Source organism: Melanerpes formicivorus, unplaced genomic scaffold, assembly GCF_026170545.1.
Source record: "Melanerpes formicivorus ecotype bairdi unplaced genomic scaffold, bMelFor1.0.p_v2 SCAF_73, whole genome shotgun sequence".
NCBI lineage: Eukaryota > Metazoa > Chordata > Aves > Piciformes > Picidae > Melanerpes > Melanerpes formicivorus.
Window position 1 is genome coordinate 2,528,531 of NW_027142425.1, and position 18,272 is coordinate 2,546,802.

An 18,272-nucleotide genomic window follows, 5' to 3' on the forward strand; every position below is an offset into this window, starting at 1 on the left:
TTGGCCAAAGTGCACCAGGACATAGCACTCTCTGATTATGTTTAATGACCTGATCCAGCGACCTCTCACATCACCCTCTCCAACTTTCCTGGCTGTGTATTTGCTACTTCCATGCAGATTATAGATTCACAGAGTCACAGAATAGGTTGGGCTGGGAGATACCTTAAAGCTCATCCATTTCCACCTGACACTTAGATGCCCTTGGCCTCTGCCCATCTGTCCAGCCTGTCCAGGTCCCTCTGCAGAGCTCTCCAACCCTCCATCAGATCAACTCCTGCCCCCAGCTTGCTGGCATCTGCAAACTTACTGATAATGGACTCCATCCCCTCCTCCAGATCATCAATAAAGATATTGAACAGGCTGGGGCCCAGCACTGATCCCTGGGGCACACCACTGGTGCCTGGCTGCCAGCTGGCTGTGGCACCATTCACCACCACTCTCTGGGCTCAGCCTCCAGCCAGTTCCTAACCCAGCTCAGAGAGCTGCTGTCCCAGCCAGGGGCTGACAGCTTGGCCAGCAGTTTGCTGTGGGGGATGGTGTCAAAGGCCTTGCTGCAGTCCAGGCAAACCACATCCACAGCCTGCCCCACATCCACCAGGCAGTCACCTGGGCATAGAAGGTGATCAGGTTGGTGAGGCAGGACCTGCCCCTCCTAAATCCATGCTGAGGAGAGGAAGACAAGGAGTGAGGAAGCATGGAATGGCACAATGAGGGAAGGGATCCAAGGAAGGAAAACACAAACAAAACAACACCACCACCCCCACACACTTCTACTACTGCTATTATTACTATTATTATCATCATCATTATCTGTACCCCAGCAGAGCCAGAGTCTGCAAACAAGCACCTGTGGATCTAGTCCCTAAGAGCAGTTTGGAATCTTAGGCACAAGCCCCATTTCACAACCTGGCAGGAACCTGCAGGCACACATCTGTGTGCTGCACTGGAGCTGCATTGGCCAAGCAGCCCAGCTGGGCTGGAGGAGCAGGTAATTGCCAGGTGTTGCCAGGGTGTGTGCCCACACCTGCACAGCTCCCTCGCAGCAGGCTGCCAAAAAGCTCAGCCTGAACCACCTGCATGGCAGCAGGGTCCCCAAGCACCTGGCAGTGCTGGTGGAGCACCCAGGTGTTAAGTAATTGCTGTGGAATCAGCACCTTGAGCATATTCTGTGTAGCAGTTATGAAGCCAAGGAGCAGAAAGGAAGCCTCCTGCAGAGCCCAGTAGAGAGCAGGGGGTTAGGACTGCATCCTGCCTTCTGTTAATCCTCCCTGAGTCCAGCTGACATAGGCCACACCTTGACTGCTGTGTCCCTCAGATTAAGATGTTGAGATGCTCAAATGTGTCCAGAAGGGCAATGAGGCTGGGGAGGGGTCTGCAGCACAGCCCTGTGAGGAGAGGCTGAGGGAGCTGGGGTTGCTTAGCCTGGCGAAGAGGAGGCTCAGGGGAGACCTCATTGCTCTCTCCAACTCCCTGAAGGGAGGTTGTAGCCAGGTGGGGGTTGGTCTCTTCTCCCAGGCAGGCAGCACCAGAACAAGAGGACACAGTCTCAAGCTGTGCCAGGGGAGGTTTAGGCTGGAGGTGAGGAAGAAATTCTTCCCAGCAAGAGAGATTGGCCATGGGAATGTGCTGTCCAGGGAGGTGGTGGAGTCATCTTCTCTGGAAGTGTTTAAAGAAAGACTGGATGAGGCACTCAGTGCCATGGTTTAGCTGATCAGATGGTGCTGGGTTGGACTTGATGATCTCTGAGGTCTTTTCCAACCTGATTGATTCAGTGACACTGGAAGGGCAGGATCAGAGCAAAAACCCTGCTAGTTGCTTTTCTTAACTCCCTTCCTTCCTTCCTTACCTTTCCAGAAGATTTTATTCCTTTAAACAGCACAGCTCCAACAATGACCCAGGAGAGGAGGAGGCAGAGAGCCAGGTACCACACGATGTCCCCAGTCTCATCCAGGCCGCTGGAGCGCTGCAGAGCCACTTTGCTGCAAGCACAAAACACTGCAGTGTGAGGACAGCATCAGCAGCACAAACTCCTCCTCTTCAGCCACATCCTGAAGGAAAGTGAGCTGGTTTAGGTAGCTCTGGCACCCCAAACACAAGAGAGACATAGACCTGCTGGAGAGGGTCCAGAGGAGGCCACCAAGATGATCAGAGGGCTGGAGAGCCTGCCCTATGGGGATAGGATGAGAGAGCTGGGGCTGTTCAGCCAAGGAAGCTCTAGGGAGATGTTAGAGCAGCCTTCCAGTACCTGAAGGGTGCTACAGGAGAGCTAGGGAGGGACTTTTGACAAGGGTTGGGAGTGATAAAACAAAGAGGCAGTAGTTTGAGAGTGGAGCAGGGCAGAGTAAGGTTGGACATCAGGAGGAAGCTCTGCACAGGGAGGGTGGTGAGACACTGGCACAGGCTGCCCAAGGACATGGTTGAGGCCCTGTCCCTAGAAACACTCAAGCTCAGCCTGGCTGTGTCCCTGGGCAGCCTGCTCTAGCTGGAGCTGTCCTGCTGGCTGCAGGGGGTTGGACAAGATGCCCTTGGAGGCTCCCTTCCAAGCCAGAGCAAGCTGTGACTCTGAACTTGACTGCTACAAAGTTGTTGAGTAATAAGTAAGTGACAGGAATATTCTGGGAACTGGGAGGGAAAGTCAGATCCCTTCAAACTTTGTGTGGCTGCAGGGGGGTTGGGTAAGCCAACCTCTGAAGGTCCCTTCCAACCCGATGCAACCTGGGCCCATTACAAGATGCAGCAGCAGCTTCTGGGAGCCTGCAGTCAGAGCTGCATGGCTGCCACTGCCCAACTGGCTAGCTGCAGTTTGCCTCTCCTTTTAAGGTCCACCAGCCCCCAGCTCTCTACACATGTCCCATAAGGGCCTACCTACATCAGCAAATTTGCAGATGACAGCAAGCTGGGAGCAGATGTTGGTCAGTTAGAGGGCAGAAGGGCTCTGCAGAGGGACCTTGACCGACTGGACAGGTGGGCAGAGTCCAACAGGATGGCATTCAACAAGTCCAAGTGCCAGGGGCTGCACTTTGGCCACAACAACCCCATGCAGAACTACAGGCTGGGGTCAGAGTGGCTGAGAGCAGCCAGGCAGAGAGGGACCTGGGGGTGCTGATTGACAGCTGCCTAAACATGAGCCTGCAGTGTGCCCAGGGGCCAAGAAGGCCAATGGCATCCTGGCCTGCATCAGGAAGAGTTTGGCCAGCAGGAGCAGGGAAGTCATTCTGCCCCTGTACACTGCACTGGTTAGGCCACACCTTGAGTCCTGTGTCCAGTTCTGGGCCCCTCAGTTTAAGAAGGACATTGAGAGACTTGAAGGTGTCCAGAGAAGGGCAACAAAGATGGGGAGAGGCCTTGAACACAGCCCTGTGAGGAGAGGCTGAGGGAGCTGGGGTTGCTTAGCCTGGAGAAGAGGAGGCTCAGGGGAGACCTCATTGCTCTCTACAACTCCCTGAAGGGAGGTTGTAGCCAGGTGGGGGTTGGTCTCTTCTCCCAGGCAGGCAAGCAGCACCAGACCAAGAGGACACAGTCTCAAGCTGTGCCAGGGGAGGTTTAGGCTGGAGGTGAGGAGAAAGTTCTTCCCAGAGAGAGTTGTTAGCCATTGGGATGTGCTGCCCAGGGAGGTGGTAGAGTCCCCATCTCTGGAGGTGTTCAAGAGGGGATTGGATGTGGCACTTGGTGCCATGGTCTAGTCATGAGGTCTGTGGTGACAGGTTGGACTTGATGATCTTTGAGGTCTCTTCCAACCTTGGTGATTCTGTGCTACGTCAGCTCTTGGGCACTGACTACAAGATGCTGGTGGCAAAAGAAGAGCCTGGGAGGAGAATCAGCTGTCAAGAACCCAGAGAAGATGAAGCAGATTGAAAGCATGGGGCAGAAAAAAAATGACAGTGTCACCACAGGCCCAGATTCAGAGCAGGCTGAAGAAATGGTGCACAGGAACCCCTGACAAAAAGCAGGTGCAATAGACAAAAGATGCTAAACTGGTCCTGAGCAGGGCTCCAGAGCTGAGGACTTCTTTAAGCTGCAGTATTGTTTCAGGTTGCCACAGAGTGACTCAGTTTTCAATTAGTTTGTTTGAATTTGGGTTGGAGTGTAGTTTTGATTGGGTTTTGGTATGTTTGGTTGGTTGGTGGATTGGTTTGGTTCTTCTTGTAAAGACCCAGACTCATCACAGTATCATAGTATCATTCAGGGTTGGAAGGGACCACAAGGATCATCTAGTTCCAACCCCCTGCCATGGGCAGGGACACCCCACACTACATCAGCCTGGCCAGAGCCTCATCCAGCCTGGGCTTAAACACCTCCAGGGACAGGGCCTCAACCACCTCCCTGGACAACCCATTCCAGGGCTTCACCACTCTCATGGGGAAGAACTTCCTCCTCACCTCCAGCCTCAATCTCCCCACCTCCAGCTTCATTCCATTCCCCCTAGTCCTATCACTCCCTGACATCCTGAGCAGTCCCTCCCCAGCCTTCCTGGAGCCCCCTTCAGATCCTGGAAGGCCACAATGAGGTCACCTGGGAGCCTTCTCTTCTGCAGACTGAACAGCCCCAACTCCTTCAGTCTGTCCTCATAGGAGAGGTGCTCCAGCCCTCTGCTCATCCTCCTGGCCCTTCTCTGGACACCTTCCAGCACCTCCACATCCTAAATTGTAAGTCTCCTCTACAGGGATTTGTACCCCCACCTGCCTTGGCTAGATTGACAGCAAAAGAAGACACAAACTGCCTCACAGAAACATTCAGGTTGGAAGAGACCCTCAGGATCACCAAGTCCAACCCAGAAGCCTACTCTACAAGAGTCACCCCTAAACCATAGCCCCAAGCATGTCTGAGAACAAGGGGAGAAGCTGCAAAGGAGACCAGCTCAGGATGCTTAAAAGAAGGAGGTTATGCAGAGCTGAGAGGGTGAAAGATGGGAGCCAGATGCAGCTCTCCAGCTCCTGCCCTCGAGGAAAAACTCCACCATGCACAAAGATTATTTCTGTTTTCTGAGCACACCAACCACAGACTCACAGAAACAAAACAATCAGGTTGGAAGAGACCCTCAGCATCACCAAGTCCAACCCAGAACCCTACTCTGCAAGGGTCACCCCCAAACCATAGCCCCAAGCAACACAGCCAAACCACCTTCAAACACAGCCAGGCCTGGGGACTCCACCACCTCCCTGGGCAGCACATTCCAATCCCTGACCACTCTGGATGGGGAAAATGTTTCCTAATGTCCAGCCTAACCCTGCCCAGTCACAGCTTGAGGCTGTTCCTCCTGTCCTGTCACTAATGACCTGTGAGAAGAGACCAGCAGCAGCCTCTCCACAGCCTCCTTTCAGGGAGCTGTAGAGAGCCAGGAGGTCTGCCCTCAGCCTCCTCTGTTTCACACTAACCATCCCCAGCTCCTTCAGTCTCTCTCCATCAGATTTCTTCTCCAGGCCCTTCCCAGCTTCCTTGCCCTGCTCTGCCCTGGTTCCAGCACCTCCACATCTCTCTTGGATGGAGGTGCCCAAACCTGGCCACAGCACTCGGGGTGTGGCCTGCCCAGAGCTGAGTGCCAGGGGACAATCCCCTCCCTGCTGCTGCTGGACACAGCAGTGCTGATCCCAGCCAGGAGGCCTTTGGCTTTCTTGGCCCCCTGGGCACACTGCTGCCTCCTGTTCAGCTGCTTGTCCATGAGCACCCCCAGGTCCCTTTCTGCCAGCAACTTTCCAGCCACACTGCCCCAAGCCTGTGGTATTTCTTGGGGTTGTTGTGCCCCACTAGCAGGACCTGGCACTTGGCCTTGTTGAAGCTCATCCTGATAATGTTGGCTATGGACCCAATCTATCCAAATCCCTCTGTTAACCCTCATGAAGATCAATACTCCACCCAACTTGGTGTCATCTCCTCACTTACTGCTGGCACACTCTGTGTCTTCATCAATGAAGATGTGAGACAGAAGTGATCCCAACACTGCCAACCTCCCAAACCACAGAGCACAATTAAAGCATTTTTAGCAGTTTCATGACAACCTTTACTTACTTCCAGTACTGCTGACTGGGGAACTGCCCTGGTCTGTAGCTGATGGTATCATTCATGCAGGTGAGGTTGTGGCTGGAGACGAAGGAGTAGTTTGCATGAATGGTTTCTCCCCCGAAGGTCGTGTTGCAGCCACTCACTGCAAGCAAGCAAGCAAAAGGGGTTGAGGAGCACAGGGATGGCTCTGACAAAAGCCAGGCTCTTAGAGCAAATAGCTTTGGTTCCAAACAGTCACAGCTTCTCCTTCCCATCCCCAGGGAGCCCAATGGGCAGCCACTTTCTGATCTTGCCCCTCTGCTCTTTCATGAGCTGCTTCTGAAGAAGCTCCATCAAGGCGGCGTTTAGGAAGAGCCTGGATGAGGCACTTGGTGCCATGGCTGATTTGATCAGATGGTGCTGGGTGATAGGTTAGACTCAAAGATCTCAAAGGTCTTTTCCAACCTGGTTAATTCTATTCTATTTTTCAGACTTTTCATAAAGGCTTGCAGTGACAGGAAGAGGGACAATGGCTTTGAGCTGTGGAAGAGGGGAGACTGAGATTGGAGATGAGGAAGAAATTCATTACAGTGGGGGTGGGGAGACTCTGGCACAGGTTACCCAGGGAGGCTGTGGCTGCCTCCTGCCTGGAGGTGTTGAAGGCCAGGCTGGATGAGGCCTTGAGCAAGCTGGGCTGGTGGGAGGTGTCCCTGCCCATGGCAGGGGGGCTGGAACTAGATGATCTTTAAGGTCCCTTCTGACCCAACCCATGCTGTGATTCCATGACACAATTTGCCTACTAACAGCATTTAGACACAAAACTGAGCTATCACTTGCAGCTGTGAGGTTTTTCACAGCTGACTGTAAATCAAAACCCCAAGAAGCTGGTGTCCTCAGCTCCACCTTTCACTTCCCATGGAGACCACTTGCCAAAAAACCCGATCCCAGCTGAGAAGAGTCAAAGCCTTAACCTTTGTCCTAAACTAGGCTTACACACAGACCATCCTCCAGCAGCTTCACCTTATTTTTAGCAGAGGGCTCATGAGAGGTCTTCAATTTTCCTTAGGAGGTGGTGGCAGGGGTGGGGATGTGCTGGGAACTGTTGGGTTTCTTTGGGTTGAGATTTTCTTTTGCAAGAACACAAGAGTAAAGGTCACCACAGCAGCTTTGGCTGGAAGAGCCTTCTTGGAGCCCCTTTCAGGGCAGTTGCTCCAGTTCAGTTTTGCATGTCTTTGGCACTTCCAACTTTTAAGCTCAGCTGGTTTTAGTTAGCTCATTAGCAAGGGGCAGCTTTTGGTTAAATAAGGCATCTCAACCTCATTTTGAGAGGTCTCTGGATCTCAGAAGAGACTTTTCAGGCATCTGGTTGAGTGAGTTACAATCACACTGATACTTTAAATGACACAAACCATCAGGAAGCTGTCCCTGTTATTCTGATAATCTCAGGGGTTACCTGGCAACACCAGCTCCTAACTACTAATTACCTTATCAGCTTCACCTTTTACCTTCAACTGGGGTGAACTGGTGAGATAACAAGCGTTTCACCCTATATCTTGCTGCCAAACATCAAGAGCAATGGTGTGGAGGTATGTCCTAAAGAGTTCCTACATTGTGAATCCACTGCCTCAGAGGTGCTCAGGATTGCCATAGCCACAGGGGGGAGGCAAGAGGCACTGAAAGAACCCCAGATGAAAGCTGTAGCAATGCTCTTGCTTCAGGCAAGTTTGTGTAGCCATGAAGCCTGATGAAATGGGAATGCAGTATTTCCAGGGATTCAGTTCTGTTCTGTTCTATTCTATTCTATTCTATTCTATTCTATTCTATTCTATTCTATTCTATTCTATTCTATTCTATTCTACTCTATTCTATTCTATTCTACTCTATTCTATTCTATTCTATTCTTGACCACAACCACCCCAGGCAGTGCTACAGGCTGGGGACAGAGTGATTGGAGGGCAGCCAGGCAGAGAGGGACCTGGGGGTAGTGGTAGACAGCAGCTGAACACAAGCCAGCAGTGTGCCCAGGGGGACAAGAAGGCCAAGGGCATCCTGGCCTGCATCAGGAAGAGTGTGGCCAGCAGGAGCAGGGAAGTCATTGTGCCCTGTGCTCAGCACTGGTTAGGCCACACCTTGAGTCCTGTGTCCAGCTCTGGGCTCCTCAGGTTAGGAAAGATGTTGAGCTGCTGGAAGGTGTCCAGAGAAGGGCAACAAAGCTGGGGAGAGGTCTGGGGTTTTTTAACCTGGAGAAGAGGAGGCTCAGAGGAGATCTTCTTGCTCTCTGCAACTCCCTGAAGGGAGGTTGTAGCCAGGTGGGGGTTGGTCTCTTCTCCCAGGCATCCAGCACCAGAACAAGAGGACACAGTCTCAAGCTGTGCCAGGGGAGGTTCGGGCTGGAAGTGAGGAAGAAATTCTTCCCAGCAAGAGAGATTGGCCATTGGAATGGGCTGCCCAGGGAGGTGGTGGAGTCACCATCACTGGAGGTGTTTAGGAAGAGCCTGGATGAGGCACTTGGTGAAGTGTGAAGGTTGGACTTGATTTCTGAGGTCTTTTCCAACCTTGTTAATTCTGTATTCTATTCTATTCCAGGGTTTCTAGAAGAAACCTTACATTCTGAAGGAGAAAAAAGGGTCCAGCCAGGAGAAAAAAAGGATCCAGCTGGCCCTGGTGACATTGAACATCAGACTTGATGTGGGCAGACTGATCTAGTTGGGCAAGCCCTGGGCAACCTGCTCTAGTTGGAGGTGCCTCTGCTTACTGCAGGGGGTTTGGACAAGATGACCTTTGAGGATCCCTTACAACCCAATGCAATCTGTGAACCTGTAAAAGGAGAGCTTTCAGCCCAGCCCTCTGGAGCACCCAGAACTGGTGGCAGGGAAGCAGCCAAGCATCACAAAACCAGAAACAGAATGATTTGGGTTGGAAAGGACCTCCAAAGCTTATCCAGTCCAACCCCCTCTGCAGTCAGCAGGGACATCCTCCACTAGATCAGGGTGCTCAGAACCCTGTCCAGCCCGACTTTGAATATCTCCAGGGATGGGGCCACAACCACCACCCTGGGCAAACTGCCCCTGTGTTCCACCACCCTCATGGTGCAGAACTTGTTCCTCACATCCCATCTCATTCTGCTCTTCTCTCATTTCAAACCCTTGCCCCTCCTCCTGTTCCTGCAGGCCTTTGCAAGCAGCCCCTCTGCAGCCTTCTTGTAGCCCCCTTCAGCTAGTGGAAGACTGCTCCAGGAGGGACATTTTAAGCCACAGGTTGCTGTTTTGCTCCTTGTAATTCCTGAGTCCAAAGGAAACAGCACCCAGCAGAGTTATCCAAGGCAGTGGTAGGAAGGTGTAGCTGTTAAGTACGGTACCTAACCGTGTTTTGCTGCAGGACTCATCTGCCCAGGAGAAACATTCTGACCAGGGGAGCACTTTTTGAAAGGAAGCAAACAAGTAGTAGAGAGAATAGGCAATGATGACGTTGTAGTAGATCGCCACAAACGTTGAGATGAGGACCATCGTGACGCCCACTCCTAGGAAAGAGGAAGACAAAAGGATCTCAATCACTTCAGAGCTGGCTTGGAAAAAAATCAAGCAAAACAAAAAGTGACCTTCCCTTGACTTGTAAAACGCTGTTTGGGAAGAAGCTGAGGTGGCTTTGAGCTTTAAATGGGTTTTAGCAGGAGCCACAGGGAAGGAGTAACGCTGTGAAGGAAGATTAAGATCCAAACTGATCACCTCAGATGTAGTTTTGATACAGGAGTTTGAATCAGGCTTACAGAAGAATTGGGAAGGAGTAAAGCTGTGAAGGAAGATTAAGATCCAAACTGATCACCTCAGATGTAGTTTTGATACAGGAGTTTGAATCAGGCTTACAGAAGAATTGGGAAGGAATAAAGCTGTGAAGGAAGATTAAGATCCAAACTGATCACCTCAGATGTGGGTTTGACAAAGGAGTTTGAATCAGGCTTACAGAAAAGTTGGGAAGGAGTAAAGCTGTGAAGGAAGATTAAGATCCAAACTGATCACCTCAGATGTGGGTTTGACACAGGAGTTTAAATCAGGCTTACAGAAAAATTGAACTAGATGCTAAGGCTGAGCCTAAAGGAGAAATTCAGTACTCTGTTCTCTCCCAGTTGGATGGGAAGCTTCAATTACTTAGTAAAATAAGCTCAAGGGGAGAGTTAGATTTGGACTGGAGGTTAGGAAATTCTTTGCAGTGAGGGCGGTGAGACACTGGAACAGGTTGCCCAGGGAGGTTGTGGATGTCTCTTACCTGGAGGCCAGCTTCGATGAGACCTTGAGCAACCTAGTCTAGTGGAAGGTGTTTTTGCCCAGGGCAGGGAGGTTGAACCTGTGATTCTCCTGCAGTATTTAAGTGGGAGCCCAAGCAGTGAGCAGCAAAGGTGTGCCCAGCCCTGAGGTGCTCAGGGAGGCTGAGCCATGGGGTTTGGAATTCCCAGAAGGCGGCTCTGGGTTGGAATTTACAGGTCCCTTCCTACCCAAACCATCCTGTGATGCTATGATAATAAAAAGAACTATGCCAGGACTAACCAACGCTTTTAAAACCCTCCCTGTAATGAGCAGCTTTGCCACCGAGTAGCTTGGCCAATAAAGCAGCAGCAGCAGCAGCAGGGAAAAGTAAAGCTGTGCCAAGAGCAATGCTCTTCCCCTTTGTTCGAACGAGCTTTGTTCTGGCCGTTTGGGAGAGCCTGCCAAACTGCCTCGGTCACCTCGGGGGTCAGAGTTAAATGTACATCTTCACAGACAAAGATTTGCTGTGTCTATAGACTTTGAAGGTCAAATACAGCGCTCCCGTGAAAGGCTACTTGTGCTGCAGAGCAGAGGCTGGCAACAAGAGTAGGCAACGAGGCAAGAAACCACTTGGTAATCCCTTTTGTTTCTGGAGAAGGTGGCAAGTAAGATCCTTTGCATTAGAAAGAAAGCTCCTCGTTCCTCTGGTAGATAGAGAGGACAAACAAGAGCAATTACAGAGCACTTGACATGCATGGCTGCAGGACCTGGGGGGATAGGAGTGAGTAGCACAGAGTGCTTTGTTGCTCCCAACACAGAAGTTTCCCCATGACATTCAGCCCCTCACAAGGGACAGGCAAACTACCGCTGTTTTGCTTCTCACAAGTGGCACCTCACCTTCCAAAGCCGGGACGCCCTCCAGCCTGTTTTGTCACACCAGCAGATGCAGACTCCCAGCCCACATCTGCTTATTGACTGAACAATAAGGAAGGCTCTCCCTGGGCTCATACTTGTAACACTGGGAGGATTCTCTCCTTCTCAGAAGGAGTAATTTTGTGAAGAACCTATGAATCACAGCTGGTTATGATTAACCAACAGAGCCAAGGAAACATAGCCATACCAACCTTGAAACAATGGCAACACTCTCCAGACAGAAATTGGCCCTTGGCTGGCAAACTGCCCCAGGGAACATTCCAGGAAAAATAAAGGCAAGCCAGCTAATGCCAGCATCAAGGTGTAGGGGATTAGAAAAGCACCTGAAAAGAGAATGGACATAAAAAACCCACAACACACACACACACACAGAGGAAACAACTCATGTTTCAGTATTCACCACAGTTCTATCACGTTTTATACTTCTCTTTCCCCTTCCCCCCTCCTCCTCCTCCTCCTCACCACAGTTCTATCACGTTTTATACTCCTCTTTCCCCCTCCTCCTCCTCCTCCAAAACTGGGAGGACTCTGGGGGGTTTCTTGCTTTGGGCAGAATGTAGAGATTGGTTTGGATGAGGCCAAACAGCACCCCAGGGGAAGAGCCACAGTTTGTAGATCCTCTGTTAGAATCATAGACTCAAGAAGGTTGGAAAAGAGCTCAGAGATCATCAAGTCCAACCTGTCATCCCAAGACCTCGTGACTACTAAACCATGGCTCCCCAGTGCCATGTCCAAGCCCCTCTTGAACACCTTTTGTGTGAGGCTGTCCTGGTTTGAGGCCAGGCAGATCCTCTCTTGCCCCTGAGAGGGGCAAAAGAATGCCACTCCTCACACAAATGGAATGCAGAAGTGATGGCAAGTTTAAATGGAAAGCAGGAAGTGCTGTACAGAAGCCACAAAGCAGTGACAAAAGAATCCCAAAGCACACAGAGTCCCCTGCAGCACACCCAAAAGCCTCCCAACACTTCCCTTCTCCCCACCTGAGGGTATACCCAAAACCCCAGGGCTCTTTCTTCCCCTCCTTGCTCCTGCTGGCTGGTCTCGGGCTGGCCAGGTCTGAGACTCTCTCCCCACCTTCTCCTCCTGGCATTAGGCATAGCCAGGCCTGAGAGGCCTTGAGACACTCCCCCAGCGTTACCTGATAGGGAGCATCTCCCATGGGAGCAGAGAGGGAAGAAAGAGGAGAAGGACTTTGCAGAGGGATTTATAGGGAGCAGGATATTATGGGTATGAAACAGGCTATTTCCTGTGTCCACCTGGGTGAAGGCAATCCCAGGCACAAATCCAGGCTGGGCAGGGACTGGCTGGAAAGCAGCCCTGAGGAGAGAGACTTGGGGGTGCTGGGGGAGGAGAAGCTCACCAGGAGCTCTCAGTGTGCACTTGCAGCCCACAAAGCCAATCAGATCCTGGGCTGCAGCAGGAGAAGTGTGGCCAGCAGGGCAAGGGAGGTGATTCTCCCCCTCTGCCCCACTCTGCTGAGACCCCACCTGGAGTACTGCCTCCAGTTCTGGAGCCCCTATTGCAAGAGGGATCTGGAGGTACTGGAAGGTGTCCAGAGAAGGGCCACAAGGATGGTCAGAGGGCTGGAGCACCTCTGCTGTGAGGACAGACTGAAGGAGTTGGGGCTGTTCAGTCTGCAGAAGAGAAGGCTCCCAGGTGACCTCATTGTGGCCTTCCAGTGTCTGAAGGGGGCTACAGGAAGGCTGGGGAGGGACTGCTCAGGATCTCAGGGAGTGATAGGACTAGGGGGAATGGAATGAAGCTGGAGGTGGGGAGATTGAGGCTGGAGGTGAGGAGGAAGTTCTTCCCCATGAGAGTGGTGAAGCCCTGGAATGGGTTGTCCAGGGAGGTGGTTGGGGCCCTGTCCCTGGAGGTGTTTAAGGCCAGGCTGGATGAGGCTGTGGCCAGGCTGATCTAGTGTGGGGTGTCCCTGCCCATGGCAGGGGGGTTGGAACTAGATGATCCTTGTGGTCCCTTCCAACCCTGACTGATACTATGGTACATACTGGGCTGTGCTGGAGGTGTAGCTTGTGTGGCAGTAACAGGAGGCACTCAGCCTGAACTGCCACAGAGGCTAAAGAGGACCCAAGATGAAGAGGGACAGTAGCAGGAGACTGGTGGTTCACATGGGGTGGCTTCTCTCACAGAATCACAAAGGATTTTTACAAGCCTGCAAGCAGGAGCACTGCTCAGCAGTAGGCACCATCAGCTGTAGCTGCTTTCTAGTTTCTCTCCCAGCTTTTAACCTCAGAAGGAACCCACTCCTTCATGTACCAAGCTGTGATTTGCCTTCCTGGAGCAGCCACTGGATGTCAAAGCACAAAAATTATTTGCTATGGTTAGCTGACTCCTGTGTCAAACAGCATCTCAAGAGTGGCTCTTGCTCAAGGCTGGTTTCAAGTGCACATTAACCTGGTGTCAGTGACAGCCCTGCTCAGCGAAGGGGACTGGCACTTCATTGTGTGCCTACAAAAGGCAGGGAAAGTGAGAGCGCTGGAGTTTCCTAACCACCACCCAATCCCCCTGCAGAAATCTCATCACTCTCAGTGACTGGGAGCAAGCAAGGACCCAGTTCTGCAAGGAACTGCAAAGACCTGCTGTCATTTAAGGAAGTAAACAGTCCCACAGAATTAGGTGGATCACTTCTGAGTTTCGAAACAAGGATGTAAGAGGTGCGTTTTATCACTTGTGGACAAGGGGCACAGGGAAGGATACAAAGCAGCAGCATAAATAAGCTTTACATGCAAATCTGCCTGCTGTGGCTGGCAGGGAAGAAACAGCAGGCTGCCCAGAGAGGTTGTGGAGCCTCCTTCTCTGGAGCCCTTCCAGCCCCATCTGGATGTGTTCCTGTGTGACCTGCGCTGGATTCTACGCTCCTGTTCTGGCAGGGGGGGTTGGACTTGAAGATCTTCAGAGGTCCCTTGCAAGCCCTAACCTCCTGAGCTGTGATCTGGGAGGGGGTGATGTAACCACTCGTTTTGTTGTCACCGTTTTCTTCAGCACAGCTGTGAGTAACCCAGCCTGGCCAAGCTCACTGCAGCAAAACTTCTGTACCAAGAATGCCACCTTGTGTTCCTCACCCAGCTGCTCGGGGCTCTGCTGCCTTTGCAAGGCCAGAGCTTGGCTTGCAACAAGTGTCAGGCAGAGCAAAGCAAGTCCATCGGCAGCGCCTCGGTATTTATGCTCTCCCTAATTACCAGCGGTTGCCTGGCAAGTAGACAAAGCACTGGATTAGCAGTCAGGGAAGCCAGTGCCTCCACTTGGCTTTGCCACTACTTCATTGTGTAAGCAAGTAGAGCCTCTTACTGCCTCGCACTTCCCAGCTATCAGATGGGGATAATTACTGAGCTTGGATAATTATTCCAGCTTAGCTTGTTTGCCTGGCAAAACAAAAGGTGCAGAGGGGATTCAATTGTTCTGTATAAACATACCAGGGAGGTAAGCAGTGGAGAGGGAGAACAGCCTGTTAGGGAAACTGGGAATGTCAGTACACAAAGAGGCATGTTGGGCATGAGTACATCAGAAGAGCTCTGGAATTCTCAGGTAGAATTTTGCAGTGAAAGGTAAATGCTGTTTTGCTCCTCAGCTGGTACCCAAAAGGCTCGGAGATGCCTCTGACTCCTCAACATGAGGAACAACTTCTTGACTGTGAAAGTACCAGAGCCCTGGAGCATGCTGCCCAGAGAGGCTGTGGAGCTTCCTTCCCTGGAGACTTTCAAAACCTGCCCTGGATGTGTTCTTGTGTGACCTGCCCTAGGTGAGGTTGGACTGGATGATCTCTGGAGGTCCCCTCCAACCCCTCCCATTCTGTGCTTGCAGGACTGTTTCTCCTCCCATCAGCAGGCCAGGGTGATGCTCACACATCCAGCTTTGACAAAAGCCTGCCCAGCCTTAGAGCTGGCCCTCCTCTCTCCTGGGGCTAGCAAAGCCTGCCCCCCTCTCCCAGCAGCACCCTCAGCACAGGTACCTCCTCCGTTCTGGTAGGTGAGGTACGGGAAGCGCCAGACGTTGCCCAGGCCCACGGCGTAGCCCACCATGGAGAGCAGGTACTCGCTTTTGTTGGACCAGTTGCCACGCTCCGAGCTCCCCTGGCTGCCACCGGCCTGGCCATCTTTTTCATTTGACAAGCTGAAGTCCTTGCAAGAGAAGAGGGAAGGGTGAGGATTGCCCCACGGGTGAGCGGGGCCGTCAGGTCCTCACTTCTCCTTGGCATCACCGGGCAGGGCAGCTAGGCAGGGGAGGCAGAGCCAGGAGGGCTGCCAGGGCAGCACAAACCTTGGACAGAGGGTCCCACCAGAGAGCCCAAACAACCTTCATGGTCACTTTTGCCCTGATCTTGTCTTAGCCCTCTGTGCTGTCAGTACTTCCAGGGGACTCCCCTGCTCACACCCAGACACCCTCAAGCCCATTCAGATGTTCTCCCCAGCACATACCTGCATGCCACTTTAAAAGCACTTGTCCCGGCTTTCACCCCAGGTCATCCCTCTTGACTTACCCCACACCTGTCTGGATCTCACCTGCCCAGGTGCCCCATACATCCCCTGCCCAGTGTGCCTGGAGCTGCCCCAGGAGCCTGCATCTTGCTTGCCTCCCCAGGTAATTCCATCAATCCCCATGAACCCGCCACCCAGTGCCCAGCTATTCAGGAGTGTATACCTGCCCAGGTATCCCAAATATTTCACCTCCCCAGGTAATTCCATCAATCCCCAGGTACTCACCCAGTACACACCTAATTCAGGAGCTTTATACCTGCCCAGGTATCCAAATATCCAACCTCCCCAGGTAATTCCATCAATCCCCAGGTACTCACCCAGTACACACCTAATTCAGGAGCTTTATACCTGCCCAGGTATCCAAATATCCAACCTCCCTAGGTAATTCCATCAATCCCAGGTACTCACCCAGTGCCCAGCTATTTAGGAGTTTATACCTGCCCAGGTATCCAAATATCCAACCTCCCCAGGTAATTCCATCAATCCCCAGGTACTCACCCAGTACACACCTAATTCAGGAGCTTTATACCTGCCCAGGTATCCAAATATCCAACCTCCCCAGGTAATTCCATCAATCCCCAGGTACTCACCCAGTACACACCTAATTCAGGAGCTTTATACCTGCCCAGGTATCCAAATATCCAACCTCCCCAGGTAATTCCATCAATCCCAGGTACTCACCCAGTGCCCAGCTATTTAGGAGTTTATACCTGCCCAGGTATCCAAATATCCAACCTCCCCAGGTAATTCCATACATCCCCAGGTACCCACCCAGTGCTCACCTGTTCAGGAGCTTTATACCTGCCCAGGTATCCCAAATATTTCACCTCCCTGGGTAATTCCATACATCCCCAGGTACCCACCCAGTGCTCACCTGTTCAGGAGCTTTATACCTGCCCAGGTATCCCAAGCATCCCTAGCTCCCCAGGTACTTCCATACCTCCCCAGATACCCTCAATGTCACAATCTGTTGAGGTGCTTCTATACCTGTTCAAGTGTCCCCAGCATCCCACCTCCCCAGGTACCCCCCCAGTGTCCCATCTAACTCAGGAGCTTTATACCTGCCCAGGTATCCCAAATATCTCACCTCCCTAGGAACTTCCATACCTGCCCAGGTACCCACCCAGTGCCCACCTGTTCAGGAGCTTTGTACCTGCCCAGGTATCCCAAACATCCTACCTCCCCAGATACCCTCAGTGTTGCAGTCTGTTCAGGTGCTTCTATACCTGTTCAAGTGTCCCCAATATCCCACCTCCCCAGGTCCCCCCCAGTGTTCCACCTGTTCAGGGGCTTTATAGCTGCCCAGGTATCCCCAGTATCCCACCTCCCCAGGTACCCCCCCCAGAGTTCCACCTGTTCAGGGGCTTTATAGTGCCCCTGTTCAGGGGCTTTATACCTGCCCAGGTATCCCCAGTATCCCACCTCCCCAGGTACCCCCCCAGAGTTCCACCTGTTCAGGGGCTTTATAGTGCCCCTGTTCAGGGGCTTTATACCTGCCCAGGTATCCCCAGTATCCCACCTCCCCAGGTACTTCCACACCTGCCCAGATACCCCCCAGCGTCCCACCTGCTCAGGTGTCCCCACTGCCCCCCGCCAGCCCAGGCGCCCCGACCCCCGCCTCACCTTCCTCTTGCCGCAGGAGAGGAAGCGAGGCAGGCTGGGCATCCCCATCGCCGCCGCTGCCGCCGGAGCCGCTGCGCTCTGCCCGCGCCGCCCGCCGCCCGGCCCTTTATCGGGGCCGCCTCTCGCCCGCCCCCCGCCGCCCTGCCGGGAACCGCGGCCCCTGGGCTGCCCCGCGGCCCGGGCGGGGCTCTCAGCCGTGCGGCCCCCTCCCGCCCCGCCGGGCCACCCCAGCCCCGTGCCCGCTGACCCCGCTCCGGCCCCCCGCCCACTTCCTCGGCGGCGCTCGGAGCGCTTCTCCGCCAGCCCTCTGCCCACTTCCCCTGCCGCGCACCGCCGGCTCTCGCCCGCTCCCACTTCCCGTGCCGCTCGCCTGCCTGCCCTGGCTCCCTCCATCCTCCTCAGCTCTCCCCGCAGCCGGGGCTAGCTCTCCCCGCAGCCCGGGCTGGGCTAGCCCGTCCTGCCCCCACCCCCCACACGTCCCCGTCTCTGGCGGCATACAGGGGCAGACTGGATGGGGCCCCGAGCAGCCAGCTCTGCTTGGAGATGTCCCTGCTGCCTGCAGGGGGTTTGGACAAGATGACCCTCGAGGGTCTCTTCCAAGCCGATGCCTTGTGTGGGTATGGTTCTTCTCCCCGAGGGGAATCTCGCACCCGCCGCCCTGCCTCCATTGCTGCCAACTGCTGCCAGCGGCTGCCACACACTGACCTTCAGTGAAGCCCTCCCAGCCTCTGCCAGCCTGCGGAGCCCTGGGTCTCCCTGCTCCTCCTCACAGCACCCCTGCCCGCCTGCCCCCCTGCTCGTGGCTCCCTCTCCACCCACATCTTGCCTGCTGCCTGACCCAGCAGAGAGCAGAAGGGGGTTAAACGGAGTGGAAAGTTTAGCTTCTCCGCACACCTTCCACGTACACATGACAGGCACAGAAAGGGCAGGGTCATAAAAGCCAAGGCATTGCCAGGGGAGGAATTCGACAAACAACGACCTAAGCTCTTCTCTGAAGCACTCT

At 53.3% G+C, this 18,272-nt stretch overlaps 1 protein-coding gene across 2 annotated transcripts in view; it reads right to left on the reverse strand.

The window, feature by feature from the left end:
- Positions 1–17,335, reverse strand: part of SLC6A14 (solute carrier family 6 member 14) — a 33,977-nt gene extending 16,642 nt beyond the window's left edge. For both annotated transcript variants that reach the window (XM_068163637.1, XM_068163636.1), the window contains exons 1-6: positions 17,270–17,335; positions 15,121–15,289; positions 11,345–11,476; positions 9,338–9,499; positions 6,007–6,142; positions 1,847–1,979 (exon numbers count right to left, since the gene is read on the reverse strand). In XM_068163637.1, the coding sequence (XP_068019738.1) occupies positions 1,847–1,979; positions 6,007–6,142; positions 9,338–9,499; positions 11,345–11,476; positions 15,121–15,289; positions 17,270–17,317 (780 nt within the window). In that variant the 5' untranslated portion in view covers positions 17,318–17,335. The remainder of the gene's footprint in view (positions 1–1,846; positions 1,980–6,006; positions 6,143–9,337; positions 9,500–11,344; positions 11,477–15,120; positions 15,290–17,269) is intronic.
- Positions 17,336–18,272: the final 937 nt, after the last annotated feature.